This window comes from Trichoplusia ni, unplaced genomic scaffold, assembly GCF_003590095.1.
Source record: "Trichoplusia ni isolate ovarian cell line Hi5 unplaced genomic scaffold, tn1 tig00000228, whole genome shotgun sequence".
NCBI classification, from domain to species: domain Eukaryota; kingdom Metazoa; phylum Arthropoda; class Insecta; order Lepidoptera; family Noctuidae; genus Trichoplusia; species Trichoplusia ni.
Window position 1 is genome coordinate 9,589 of NW_020800006.1, and position 15,899 is coordinate 25,487.

General features: G+C 33.7%; 1 protein-coding gene across 1 annotated transcript in view; it reads left to right on the forward strand.

Moving 5' to 3' along the window:
• The window catches only part of LOC113507012 (facilitated trehalose transporter Tret1-like), a 22,377-nt gene continuing 6,478 nt past the window's right edge, over positions 1 to 15,899 (forward strand). The window contains exon 1 of the mRNA XM_026889869.1: positions 1 to 371. Within this exon, the coding sequence (XP_026745670.1) occupies positions 320 to 371 (52 nt within the window). The 5' untranslated portion in view covers positions 1 to 319. The remainder of the gene's footprint in view (positions 372 to 15,899) is intronic.

The window sequence follows — 15,899 nt, forward strand, 5'->3', positions numbered from 1 at the left end:
GGCCGTCGCGCTACCACGACACGCACGCGTCCTTCCCGCGCAATGAACCAGCAAGCCAACAACACATAAACCATCAAAATGAAGCCTAATCGGTTATAACGTTTTGTTCAAACCCCATTTTTAATATTAGATCGAATATATAATTATTGTGATATTTAGTTAGTTCTTCTGTATTTTTAATATTTATAATCGTTACGATGATTTCATTTTACTTTATTTAATGTTCTTATTTTTAATATATAAATAAATTCAGTGCTCAAGATAATCTCATTCCAAAGTCGCGCAGTTATATACTAGAAGTCTTGCTACAAGAATTGCGATGACAGCAAAAACTCGTTCACATTGGAAGGAATATGGAACAGCACTATGTGGTGAGTACGATTTCTAACCTATCATTATCGCATGTGTCGGCCATCAGCCATGTGTCCACCGCAGTCAGACCAGCCGCCGCTTTATCGCTCTCAACTTAAATTGTGTATTTAAATACCCAAGAACTCACTCTAAATCATCGCTACTGGCGTTTTGTTACTCCCGAACGACTTCAGGTTGGGTCCACGTATGCTTCGTATTTCACATCTCTTTAAACAATATGTGAAGGCAAACGATACATGGCCTCACTCAGTTCCACATTATACCTAAGTAAACACAATGTACCCATGTATTCTATAGCACTGCACAGTAAATATGGTATCAACATAACTCTACCAATGTCATCTAGCTGTCAACTTGTCATTAACACTGCTGCGGCTAAATTATAAAACTTATTAATTAACAGTAATGGTACATTCCACGCCGCAAGCGTTTTGTAACCTGTATCGGCTTTTATTTAAAACCAGAATATTCAACAATTCGGACAAGTATCTCTCTCGCACGTGTCTCTATTAATATTCAGCGAATACTTATATAGCTTGACGTTTTTGGCATTAGCATTCACGCAAATGGTAATCTCTGCACTAAAATACATAGATACATCTATTTGTGAACACTAGCCAGAAAATTTGAATAAACAGTGTTGATTGTACTGAATAATTATGCAATTTACATGAAAAGTTAAGAAACTCGTACGTAACACGTTAAGGTTGCATGATTTTATGTTTATACAAGTTAACGTCTTCACATTTTACAAACTCCACTCGTTATGGCTGTGCAGCGACTTTGCAACTTGTAATGCATGGAAAAACTGTAACATAAGTTCCTCTTTATACTTCCCACGTTAACACACGCTGTTATATCAAACGTCGATGTCAAATTGTTGACACCGACGCATAACCTAAGTTTAGGAGTGGTTCCATATGGTTTTTTTTTTTTTAATTTGAGTGAATAGTACGTTTTCTAATACAATTATTGTTATGAACATGATATGATACCATCGTTCTCTTAATGACTGTAATTGAGAATGTCACTTGAACGCTAAATTACCACAACAAAATCGAAGGTTAATGGAGGGTTATCGTGTTCTCTTACGACGGGATAAATTGACGTACGTTAAATAAACAGAATACCTATTGATCGTAAATTGTTTACCAACCAAATTCAAAGAGTTCTAGATATCTTAAATACTCCTTCTCCGAAATAAGATAAAGAAGCCATTGAAATATATTAATTTAGTAAATCATTCAACATTTTGATTCGTACATTTTTTTGTGAGCTTTCTAAAAATATTAAAAATGAAGAGTGATTTTATTTACGTTGCTTTAGGGTTAATAAACTCTCGAATATTTTTTAGCACTGTACTAATAAAAATAAACTCCGTACAATTTTTTATCATATTTGATTCTACTTTATAGTAAGTTTCCTACGAATGCGCCGTGACATCGTGAAAGCGGTGCCAAACATACTTACTGCTCGCCAACGAATGATTTATAAGTCATTAAAAATGTACGGTTACCTTATTCTCGCATTATACCTTCAATTCATGCTCTCTTTAATGTCATTATTATGTTACATAAAACGTTTTTTATTAACTTCTCATTCGTAACACAGACTTATATTTACTCTACATTTCAAGAATTCTCATAGTTTTTTTTTTAATGATTTGTAGATTTAATTAAACTTAAAACAAATTACTTTTCTAAAATGTTGCGCCAATATTTACTGGCAGGGACGTTTTACAACCTGTGGCTTGTTATCTATAGTTAATAGAGGATTCCATTCATTCCAAGAATGCGTCTGGTATCAGGTAAAAGGAATTACAAGGGGCCTACCCCCGCGCAGTTGTTTCGGACTCTACCGTTACTGGCTAGACAGACTCCTTCGGTTAAACGAATAGCCATTTAGAAAAAAAAAATTAACTCCAATTTAAAAGAAGAATGTTTCGAAGGAATTTTAAATTTAAAAGAATGTTTTATTGTTTTCTTCAAGCGTGCAGATTTTGTTTTTTGAGCACATCTCTACATTAAATAAATTAGGTACTTAAGTCTAATATTCCGTTTCGAAGAATTATGATAAATATAAATTCCTTTGGCTTTACTTTCTTTGTATACCTTCGACATGAAACAAACCGCTATTAAAACGATTGAACCATATGAAGGTAAAAATAAACAAGAAAATATTCATGGAAATACTTGACTTACTTGAAGTGTTTTTAATTTTCAGACTGAAATGGAAATCAAATATTATTGGCTGCATTTATGAACATATTTCTTTCTTTCTTGTATATATGTTTTCGATTCAGTTCAATTTTGTATCTAGATACTTTTCGATAAACTTTTTTAATTTTCTCTTTTTCTCCAGATTGTCAGAATATTTAATCAATTTACTTCTCTTGGACTGAGTCTCAATAAATTGGCCTTATTATAATTGATGGCTGCTTATAATTTATGTAGTGACGATTATGGAATATCCTCAGCAACATAGCTATGGATTTTCCTTAAGTTATTTACATGAAACTGTTATAAATCGTCGATTAGAGGAACTCAATTAAAAACCTAGTGTTTAATTCTCGCGATTCTGGTAGGTACAGAATAAAGATTCATGTTTTCACCTTAAAGCCATAAATTATAATTTTAGTTACTATTTTTTTGAAAAATAAATATTAAATTTTATTTGAATAAAATTAACACCCCAACATTGTTGGGAAAAGGCTAGCCCGATAGTGATGATTTAAATAAAATTAAGGTCTACCAGAAGAGACAATTTCTTTAAAATAATTCTAATGAGTTAATTACTCAAACCTATGGACATCTAAAATTCATTTTTTCTGGCGTCTTGAGACCTTATCGATCATCTTAAAGTATGATGGCTGCAGTTTTCTTACAGAGACGCCATTCTTCACCAGACACTACATTATGTCACCGCTGCCAATCACGATTATAGTACAAAGATCTGGCATGACTAATTAAATATAATTAGCAGCTAATTATCAATATATGATATATAATATAGATATCTCGTTTCCTGATCAGCGTTGTGCGATAACTTTAATTATACATGTATACACAATAATAGCTGACAGATACCTAAATCAATTTTCCTGTATATTATTGTATTTTCAATTCTTATCAATCGACATCGTTTTGAAGTGTTATCTTGATTAGTTAAATCTTTGTCATGTTCTAATAATATCTTGAAATGATTGAATACGTAGGTTGTGTTTAGATAACAGTCATCTTGCTATTAAATTAAGAGTAATTGAATAAAGGTTAAAAATGTTGCAAAGTATGCAAGTTCAAAAAAAATCGCTTCACAACTTCTAATATTATAGCGGCAGTCATTTTTATCAGATAAATTCCACTAAAAACTATTCAGGTAGCTAAACATACTGATAATGATACTAATTATCACGAATCATCATGATCAAATAAATAATATCGCATAACACTATTTTCGGATTACCTAAATAAACAAAATTAAATAGATAGAGTCCACAGGTGTGATTCGTCACGAGATCGTAATGTGTTAAACCTTTTTATACAAATAATCTTTGTGTTATCTGCGTGATTTTGGTACTGGCACTTGTGTACAAAAATATACATTAAATAATAAGGTATATAACAACTCACAGCCCTTTTTTTATTGCTTAGAATATCAGTGATCCACTTTTTAAAAGAAGAATTTTCAATTCGTTGTTTAACAGTCCGTATCGATACGTCGACTATTTTTACTTCGAATCTTAAGCTTGAATTATTCTTTTGCCTGAATAATACAATATTAATAGGTAGTATTGCGCTACAACGTTGCTGCATATAAGTTGACCATAAATATAGAACTGCAATCGGAAACGTCACGAATTACCTTTGATCTTCAAATAAAGATTTGTGTTGACAACAAGCCAATATCAACTAGTAGCCATTGCGTAATTGAATTCTATAAGCAATTGTCAATGCCTCAAGACATCCTGACAACATTGATTTAGGTATATTTTTAATATAATATTACTAATATTGCACAACTTTCACACAACGCCATCTAGTCTTAAACCAAGCCAAGCGTGTATGATGGGTACTAGACAACTGATAGACATATTTATATATGTCTAAGTAAATACCAGATAAATGATCGTCCTTAACATGCAAACGGCTTGGGTGGGAATTGAACCCACGACCTCCGGTAAAGCAGTCTGGACCAATAACCACTAGACCAATAGGCCAGTTATGTATTTGAACTTTAATATAATATTTAACAAAAGCTGATCTTGTTAATGTATTCACTTTCGCGTTACATACGAGAGCCAATTGTTGTAAACTATATCAATTGTCACGTAATTGTTTAATAACATCTCAATGTTATGGCCTGTATTTTTCCTTGCAAACGTGGAAATATTTGTATTCTTGCTATCGTTAGACAGTGATCTTACAGTAACATTATTATCGAGTAACTTCAGAGAAGTAGTCTCTTGTCTCTTGAGATAGACTTACAAGTGATAGCAATTGCCAGGACTAGTAGTTCACATCTCCAATCGACTTGTTTTGGGTCTGGACGTCTTTGTGCCTGTGACTTGAAACTTTGTGAGCCTAAGCGATAACATGATTAAAACCGTTATTGCAGGAGTCGGTAATAAAAAAAGAAAAGAAGATAGATAATGGGCATTTAAAGTAGAAAAGTCTGCAGTAAAAAAGCTTAATAAGGACTTACCGAGACGTCGTGAAGTAGTATTCCTCTTGTGGAAGCAAAACAGACCTCTACACGGCGTTGAAAAGCTTCTGTCTTCAACAACAGTAAAGTTATTACATTCGAATGTGCTGGTAGGCCCCCTGCACTTACCCGATTAGTGAGACGGGCATGTTATCGCCAGTGACAAGACATCCACGTTACAGGTCATCTCATATCACTCAGAGAACTATCAAACATTTCGTCACATGACTACCCCTGATAATTTGTAACTGTAATCTTTTCTTAAATTTGTAAATAATTGGTGTAACACAATCATCTAAGTAATCACCACGTTCGATAGGATCATGTTTTGACTAGGTGACCGTTTTCCACATATCATTTGACCTTTGTGATCTCGAAAACAAGTTACAAGACGTCATACACGGCTGTCAAAATTTAATGAACATGTCTCACTGATACCGATGCTTGGAAACCCGAATTAACCTGACAACAAAGCTAAAAATAAAATTACGAACATTCCACCTGAGATTAATAACATAATACCTTTTTTCTCATTGTTATACACAATTCCTATCCCATATAGGGAAGTTTTAAGCATTTAGCAATTACAGATTGAAATATTTGATATCCAGGTTTCACCCCGAAGACAAACGGTTAAGGAAAACACTGTTTGACAGTGGTGTCTTATTACAATGCAGAAAGTACATACCTAAGTTAAGACAAGGCCATCACGACACTACCTAATAATTACTTTGCACAAATAATATTTGCCGTTTCTCGCAGTTAAGTAACCTCATTCTCTACAATGTATCCAACTGAAGATAGCTCTACATTGTAACAATCAGTTCATTTAAAATTATAATGACAGTAGATTGTGTTCTGTATTTAGAATGTTATTAATTTTATACGTAAGGCCTTGATGAGGCCTTAGTTATGCAAAGTAATGAATTTAATTTTGTTGCTGAAGTAAGCATCTGCAAAATGAGGATAAAAACCGGTCAAGTCCAAATTGGACAGTGAGAGTTTCGAACAAATAAAAAAACCACCATCAAACGTTGTTTAAATTCGATATTATTCACTATAGCGGCAACAAAAATACAGTTGTAGTCTAGTGTCTAGCTATAACAAAGAGTTCACAGGCTGCAGACAGGCTGCGGATTCTCAGTAAAAGTCGATCCTTTTTACCCTTTAGATACCTAAAAATGACTAACGTAATTGCTTAAGAATGCAAATAATAAAGTGTTATTTAAAATCAGTTAAGACCTTTCCTGTTCCTCTTTTACCTAGATGCAAAATATACAATAAAACAAATCACTACAACTCAGCAAGAGTTTATCAATACAAATTATTATCGGTTATTCATTTTCAAACGTTCGATAACACAAACACGTTTTCCTTGTACGTATGCACTTAAAATGCATATTTCTAATATACATAGTTAATTTGAATTTTATGATTATTAAACGGTAGGTGAAAGGGGAAATGTTTTCGATTAGTAATTAAGTTTAATCCATCTTTCGTAGGTACAAGCTTTACACGCAACAATCGTCCTTATTGTAACTGTAAAAGTCATACATCAAGAACTATTATTCATTGCATAACTATGCCACTGTCAATAGAACAACCATGATTTTACAACTCATAAATGTATGTTTGTGATACGAATCCCTTTCCTCGACATTCGAGTTTATATTTAACAAGATCGAATGTTGTTAACACTAAATGACTTATTAATCCGATTTCCTTTAGAGAGTCTTCGTAACTTTGTGACTGTTTTAAACCCAGTCTAGACAATACCTTTGTGTTCTAGCATAATGTATTTATAAGCAAATACGAACTTCATCGACCTCCCTTATTTACTCTATAACTTATTCAATATTTATTCTCCAAATGACTGGAATGAACAAACAAATTGTTAGTAAGTATTTAAAGCAGTTTGTATTCGGATAACTTCATATTTATTGAATATTTTAGGTGTTTGATGTTACGAATTGTTGATTACGTCATGTGAATCATCATATGCTAATGCATTACGAACGTTCCTTCCCCTTATCATTATAAAAATACCCTAAAACTACGTTTACGACGCATGGACACGCGAAAACGCTGTACTGACACAATAGTCATTTGAATAGACATCGTTTACGTGTTTGTGAAGAAATTAGTACCGTATAACATGTCTTCCACAAGCCCAGTTAGTCGGGAATGTCATTGACATCCGATAGTTTACAGTTCGATTGCGATTTTCTGCGATTCACACTCGCGGACAGAACAGTGGATACGATGAAGCGACGCGGCGGCCATGTTTATAAACAATAGCCTGCCAACGTTTGTTCCACTTCAAAGACAGTTTCTTAGAAATGTTGATATGTAACAGTATTAGCGATAAACGTCTGCGTCTTTTTCACTTGGAGATTAAACTTCAATCTGAGATGACGTCAGTACCTTACACCATAATTGAAAACTGACTCACGGTAAATGACTTGTGTTTTTAAGGTACAAAGTTCTTGTAATTTTTAATCTTATATGCTTAAAAATTATTGCACCAAATCAGTTTTTGTAATTTGTACTTGTGTATCGTGTGTTGTTTTTAATTTGAATTATCAGTAAAGATTCTGAGAGAAAAAAGATCATATTTATCGTTGTCATAATATTTTTACCTTGACATTTGACATTACTCTTGCATTGAATTAACTTGAGTACAATCGAGAAACTCCGATACTATCAACTTTTTTGTCTCGTTTCTACAACAGCTGACAATCTGACATATTTAGATGTAATAAACATTTCGTCGAATTAAATCGAAAAGTTTCCATATCGCGTCACTCGTAACAAGTGTGAGATAAATAAATTGCGCGTAAATAAAACAAAATGTTCATAGCTTATATTCACATCATACTGGCTTAATCTCGCGACTTTGCCTTGCCTGCCTCTGTCAATATGTTATTGAAATATAAACAAGTCGTAAATTAGTTTTTGATGGTTGATTTTATTATGAAGTCTATCATATGCAGCTTTTATATATTATTAATACAGCGTTTACTGGAAGCCTATTAGTGCATTTAATTCAGCTTTGAGTTTAAAATATAATTTTTTGTCTTATGTGTAGGTTAATGACAAAGATAACTTTCATATAAATACAGTCCGCAATAATATAGCACGGTACACAACAAACAAATTGAACCGGATGATAATTATTTAATTACATTACGTCATAATTATAATAACTCGTAATTCAATAGAAATGTGCAATTTGATAGCATCAATATAATGAATCATCTAATTTTACTAATTGTAAACAAGTACTTATTCTATTTAAAAACATAATTATGCATAAAAAGTGAAATACGAAACAGTATAGAAACCGAATTCGTTTAATTATTCACGTAATAGCAACATAAACTACGCTCAAGTGTCAATAAATAAATGCTGAGTTTCTTATTTACAAATAATACTCTTGAATTCTTCGTATTTTGAAAAACACCTGGAAAACCAAACATTAATCTTCTTCGGTCATTTACCCCTGTTTGTTCTTAAACTCTACCAAGGAGGCCTCTTAATAAGACTAGAATTCCCAACAACAAAGTAGTTTCAATGATAAAAGTATAAATGCATATATACAGCTCTGCAAACTCGGAATATCCTCATCCTTCTAATTTTAAAAAGACCTCATTGCTCTGAAACTCCTTCAATCGTTCTACCCAATCTTTCATGGTTCACTGCTGGACATAGGCCTTTCCCACGTTGCGTCACAAAAGCCTTCGAAACTCCTTAGATTATACTTTAAAATTCTTTGTTAACAAAAGAATACTTACTCTAATATTTTTATAATTCAAACACCAAGAGTCCATTCTTCTTCGACCAATCATGACCTATTTAGCCACTTATACTATGTTAGGATGTATGTATGTATGTTTGCATGTACGCCCGTGTTTACCGTCCAGTGACTGAACAAGCGACTACTCGACATTGATTGCTATAACGCGCCTTGGTGGGATAATGCCAAACACTTGACTATCGGTAGCCAGAGCGACGATATATGATGTTATTTGTATACTCAACCGCTGTATAATATATTATATGTTGTAAGACATTCGATATATCCATTAAAACTGCTTTCAGCAAATCGTTTAACGTCAATTACAAGTTGATTATTACATTACGGAAGCTATATTAAAAACTCTTTTGACACGCGACTTCGGCGTTAGGTCATAAAGACTCCGGTTGGGTCCGAAACTAGTAGAGCGAACCTGAAAATATGCGTAAATGAAATATAATTTAAAAAAAAATAAGCTTTATTATTTGATAGTACTATTCGTTACCCATAGTAACAGAGTATTAAAAGCATAGCCTAATTGTATCATGTTGACAGATCCATTATAGTTGTTTATTTATTCAGCCAGGTATTCAACAAGGCATGACAGAAAGCCAAGCGCAGATTCCAGCAACAAAAATATTTTTGTATCTATAGTAAACATACTGAGTTCAACTCATAAAATGAAATGAAATCATTTATTCTACGGTTTCGTACCTATAGGTAAAGGAAACCCTATTACTGAAGCGCTGGAGCCTGTCTGTCCGTCTGCCACCAATATCCCATGAATAGTCACAGCCATGCATTAGAAATTGTTAACAGATGATGAATTATTGTTGTCGCTTTATTAACGAATATTAAAAGTAAATATCGCGGTTAAACCACGGTACTCACGGTCATAAATTTGATTGGCTACCAATTTTCTTTGCATAATCGTAACTTTGCCTTATTTAATTACTCGTTTATGTATATCTGAACGATTTCTTTAAAACTATCACAAAATTGGTCAGACACGTATCAAAAGAGTGTGTTTTGATAAATTCTTAATGAACTAATTTAAAATACATAATTTATATTTCAGACATAAATCTTTCCTCTCGGCCACGCTAGTTAGTAACATAACAATACCTATGTGGAACATTTCCATGAATACTACTGAAATAAACTCATTATAACTTAAATACCAACACTTATTTTTTATCGTGGTTAATTATTTTTTATCTTACCTTATTAGATACTTCTTAGAAACATTACTTTTTTTATTTAAAAAATACTTGTAATTTTTTCAAAGGAAAACATGTAATTCTCGATTGTAAATCTTCACAATTGAGTTAAGAATCCGATACATTTTAACTGACGTTCCACACCGTGAAAGAATTTAGATATTGTCGGCCATTTGCATTTAATACACTAATCAGATTTCTATCGTTTATTCGCTAAGACTGCAACGCATTTTCATTGGCGGATTATTAACTACGCATTACGATTTTATATACCTTTAAATGGTATAAAAAGGTTTTGTTTATAGCTGAACTTACAAAAATGTGAAATGATTTCAGCTCATAGTTCGTAACAGGGTGAAAAGTACCATTACAAGTCATCGTGATTATTCAAATAATAAAGAGAAAAACTGTGCCAAATTCTGTTGACATTCGCAGACACTACGGCATGTATACATATAGAATACATACTATATTATATTTGAATAAGTTTCGATGAAAAATGAAAATTTTATCATGATAAAAATGTCTAAGGTAACGTAGGCATGAACAATATTATCCCTCAATTCAATAGAGTTGTAGATTGGCCCTACAACAATATCCCGTTAAAGCAATACCATACAATTTCCCAGAATAGGTTAATACAACAAACAAGGAAGGTAAACAAACGATACTCCATTGTATTTCTGCTTTTCGCATTTATCGGGCACAGATGTTTGAAAATTGGAGCTCGAATTTTTATTTTAAAGTGTGCTTAGTTAGCTCCATTCTATTTCAATTTAGAGACACCACTTTAAAAATTTATAAAAAAAAGAGATTGAGAATTACGAATCGAGTATGAGTTGGGCTCGCGACATTGACTGTCCCGCATAAATAAGTTGGAAAATGTTCATCAAATTTGTACTGAAACTATAAACTGATCATCATCATCATCAGCCTATCGCAGTCCACTGCTGGACATAGGCCTCTCCAAGTGCCTATAAAGGAGAGGCCTATAAACTTATGATGAACTATTATTATTAAATGATGTAACGGTTTACTCACGCGTATTTATCGGGGTAGCCCGACTAGTTTCGGACCCAACCGGAGTCCTTAATCATGAGCAGACGCGATGAACTAACTTAAACTGTTGCTTAACTCCGGTTTTACATAATTTATATTATTTCTTATTATAGAACCAATACAAAGAAATTATCTGTAAAAATCTCAACTGTCTAGCCATAACGGTTCATTAGCTATAGGCTCGGACGAACACACGGCAAAATTCCCTTTGTCCCCTTGATTACGGAACCCAAAAGACGAACGATGCTGTATATAATTAGTTCGTGTTATACATTATATTTGTATATTTATCTGTTGTGTAACTATTGCGTGAGGCGCCAAAAAGGTGCCGACAAATGACTTAATTAGCGCTCTTTATGACCCATCTAATTCTCTGCGAAAGGAATGGACTAACCTAATTGGTATATTTTCCCTTACCACTGAGTAGGTTCGTTATACTAACAGGTTGACGTCACGAGGTCTTGAACCTAAAGCTATAAATGTGCTAGTGTTCGGGACCACGTGTTCCCGACACGTGCGCTAGTGTTGATACAATATAATAATGTTATATCGATATGATGAATAGAAACTGTTCAAGCAGGAAGTAGGTATATTCCTATGATGTAATTATTTTACATCGTTATATTTAACACTAGCTGCTGCCTCCGGACCCGCCCGCTTCCAATCGACAATAGTCCCCCGGGAAAATAAAATCGGAATAACTCTTATCTTATGTGTTAATCCTGCTCATAAATAATCTGTTTACCAAGTTTGGTCTAAATCTGTTTAGCGGTTTTTGCCTGAAAAAGTAACAAACATCCCTACATACAAACTTTTGCGTTTACAATTTTCGTAGGATAAGTGTAATTTTACTTTTTGTTTTAAGCGTATGTAAGTAGGTATAGACTAGAAGTTTATTGATATAAAAAATCCCGGGATTTTTCATTATCAGCACATGTTCACGACTGATTCCACCCCACGTCGCGATAAGAATGTCTCATGATAAATAACATTATTGGTTGATTTGAAAACAGTGTATAGAGGGGGTTCAAAACAGGGCATAATAGTGCCAAAGGTGATGAGACCTTGGTACTTATGAGATCTAAAATTTATGTAAAAATTAGTATTGCCTAATAATACAATTCAATCGATTCCTATTAAAACAGTCTTGAGAGTATGTAGAGTTACAAACTGAACACTCTATATATAAATATTTCCATTCCACAGCAAATCAGATAGAAGAATTAATTGTTCTAATATAACTACACTCTGGGGTGGAATCGGAAATTGAAATTCTCAGTCTTTGTGAACTGAATAATAGCCACTTCCAGGCTCTCTCGCTCTCTAATACTTATGATAATTTTATTCATTTATTGTTCTATGAAAATACAATTATTTTCACGCTTCGACGGACGTCTATGCGTACTGTTTTCCCTTATCGGTATTGCGGGCCAATCACGAAGTCTTACCATGGCTACAATATACATAAAAGGCATAGGTACACCAATTCCGTTTGCCGATATCGATCGTAATATTGAAGTGCTAAGCATAATAACAGTGAAACGTTTCCAAGGGTCTTGTTCGCTACGAACGCGATCAAGTGAGTACACCTTTATCCGGGCTATTTTGATAAAATCGTACTAAAGTCATCTTATAAACCTACCTTAGCTACCTTTCATAGACTTGTCCTTCCTGCTTCGAATCCTCCGATGTTTGCAACTCTACTTTTATCCGAGGGGATTTGGTTGCCAATTCTAAGATTAAATTATTCAGATATATATTTTATTCACGTAAGAAAAGTGGCTTTACGAAAGGCTTTGAGTTTACGTCAGGTGTTATGTTAACTAAAACCTTTTTACTTACTACACTTTATCCATCAAGACCTTGGTAGAGATTTGTTTTCGAATCCAGAATATGTCCCTGTACTATTGTGAAAGTATTAAGGAAAAAAACTTTAAAGTATTGTTCATTTTTTTAAACAAATCACTTGTTTTCCGTCTGGAAACCACCAACCATATTGAAGGGCAAATCGCCCGCATCTTGACATTGAAATCTCAAAACTGACATTCACAATTCGCTCACCACTTCATTGGTGACTGAAGTCTTGAAGTTCATTGCTTATACAATGCCAATCACTCAATGCGTCAGATGCTGAAATGGTTCACTTTGAAGTCTCTTGTTGACTGGCAGCTTCTAGATCACAAGAAGTCAACATTTCAACCATATAAGATCAATGTGAAATAGGACAACATTTGTCAAAATAAAAGCAGGCTTTATAACATTTAAAAGCAAGTAAACATGTTGACAAAACAAATTTCTTACATTGTTAACCAAAATTCTTGTAATATATTTGAATAATCAGTTCATTCTTAAGTTGCATTTATAATCGGTTATGAAAGCGCGCATTCACCGGAGCAAATTCCTGCGATAACAATGCTACTTAAAGCGGTTATTCAGTAGAGCGAAGAGCGACGGTACAGCGACAATCCTATTACTCGAACGACACAGATTGATAAAAAAAACGTTGACCACAGACATAAATCACATCATATCTATGTTGCTCCATTGAATGTAATTGTCACTGGCTCTAAATATGTCCGCTCTTCAAACGGCAATTATTCCTTATTGAAAATATTTTTAATTTATTTTTTGTAGAGCCAAATTTACTCATTGTTCTACTGAACACCGCACTCATACGTAGCGATATTTGTACAACTTTAGTAACGGGCACATTGTCGTACGATACAATATCACAGTCACAATTATTGTTATTCTGAGATGTGTTGTTAGGACACGTTCACACTTAGCGTGTCGAGCACGCAGCGAATCTGTCTTGGCGACAATCATTTTGCTACATTTTTGTGTAAAATATTTTTCTTATTTTTGTAATTTGTGAATTGCTTTGCGGGTTTACGTTGGATGTAATTTTCAATTCAAACTTGTTTTTTAGAGCACATCTAAAGATTGAAAATGACGCTTATAGGAATAAGGATGCGTCCCATAAGGCTTAAATTTAAAACTACATTAGTTCCGCTTTACCATTACCCCGAATTCTTACATTCAGAATCCAGGTTCTTTTTACCATGCATTATACAACAGTACGCTACATATTAATCTTCTTGAAAATTGCAATTAATAAATGTCACTGATGTCAGTGTGTGGTAAACGCACCCTTTGTGTGACGGCGCGTGACGTCACCGGCGCGGCGCGCGTTGCGGGCGGGCCGCGGGCGCCGGGCGACGAGAGGCGCCCCGCGCCGCGACCTCATGCCCACCTCACACGCTATTGTAAAGTGCCGTACAAATGATACACAAAAATGAAACCGCGTGGTTTTATTGATTTATCGATGATTTTAGACTAAACTCGTATTGAAAAATTAAGTAAAAATACAATTTATTCTTAATCCCGAACAATAGTTAAAAACAGCTAAAAATAAACACAATTCTTTGGATTAACTCTGTTTTCCTTCATTAACATTGTGTGTTTTGCAAAAACTATTTATTAGTGGACAGCTTGTGTATACCTACCATTAAAATGACTACGATGTTACAAATTTATATGCTCGTTCTGTCTGACTAACGTAGGTATGTATAAATAAATCCTAAGACTTAGGCGGAACGTTAAACTTCAGCAAAGCGTAAAAAAAATATACACATACAGAATAAACTATTTTTGACACAAAATCCATAAAATGATTTTACATAATCAGATGTTTTCTTTAACAAAAGAATACCTATCTATCACCTCGATTTTAATTTAAACTCGACTTCCCTAAACCCCGCAACTAAAACCGATTTTTCATAAACTCCAACCTATTTTTCAATGTCAGTTGTATTCGTTCTTTATTAAGTTACTGCCCGCCTGATCACAAGATTAAAATATATGAGTTAAATTTCCAAGATGATATGAAGTGCTTGAGTTTTAACAAGTACAACGTTTAAAAAAGATAGAAGAACAACAAAGAGGTTTTAGTACTGTAAATGAATTTGTAAATAAGTAAAAAAGAATAATAATAAGTAGAGGAAATTAGCTCTGTTAAACTTCTGCACTAAATGAAACGATTTGCAGAAATCATCTTAACCTATTTTCCCACTAACGTCATTAGACATCGTTTTATATCTACGTGAAAAAATAACAAAAGCAAATGTATTAATAGAAGAATACAAAATACGAATATAAATTGTGTCATCGTAGTAAATATTCCGTTTTTCATTATACTATTTCATGGCTACGCTTGTCAGCAAAACGGAGTACAACTCATTTTTTATATGCAAAAGTATCGTACTATGTAAAAAAAAATTTCACCAACCTTTAAATATCTCATAGAAAAACTATCAATAAAAGCGTGCCTTGCCAAATACAATAAAAGTAAAGATTCATTTACGTCTGTATTTCATTTGTTTCGTAATGAGTGATAATCCCATTGACCGAGAAATCTTAAAAACGTATGTATTAATGTTCACGTGACTTAAAAGCCGCGCGGCAGTCGACACCGGCACGTTGGATTCGATACATAACTATAAATTGAAGAGTCGTTGATAGTGCCAGCCAACTGGCAATCGGCATTCGTTCCCTGTGTCTGCTGCTATATAAATTATACGTTTTCGCTGTGTTTACAGCTGACGTCGAAACAATTTCGGACGCTCACAGACGCAACTGTCTTTCCGCGGTCAGCGAGAAAAATGACTCGCATTCTGACCCACAAGATATTTAAAGAAGAAACGTCTACCCGTCTGTCCTCATATGTTGCAACTCATATCTTACCGCAATAA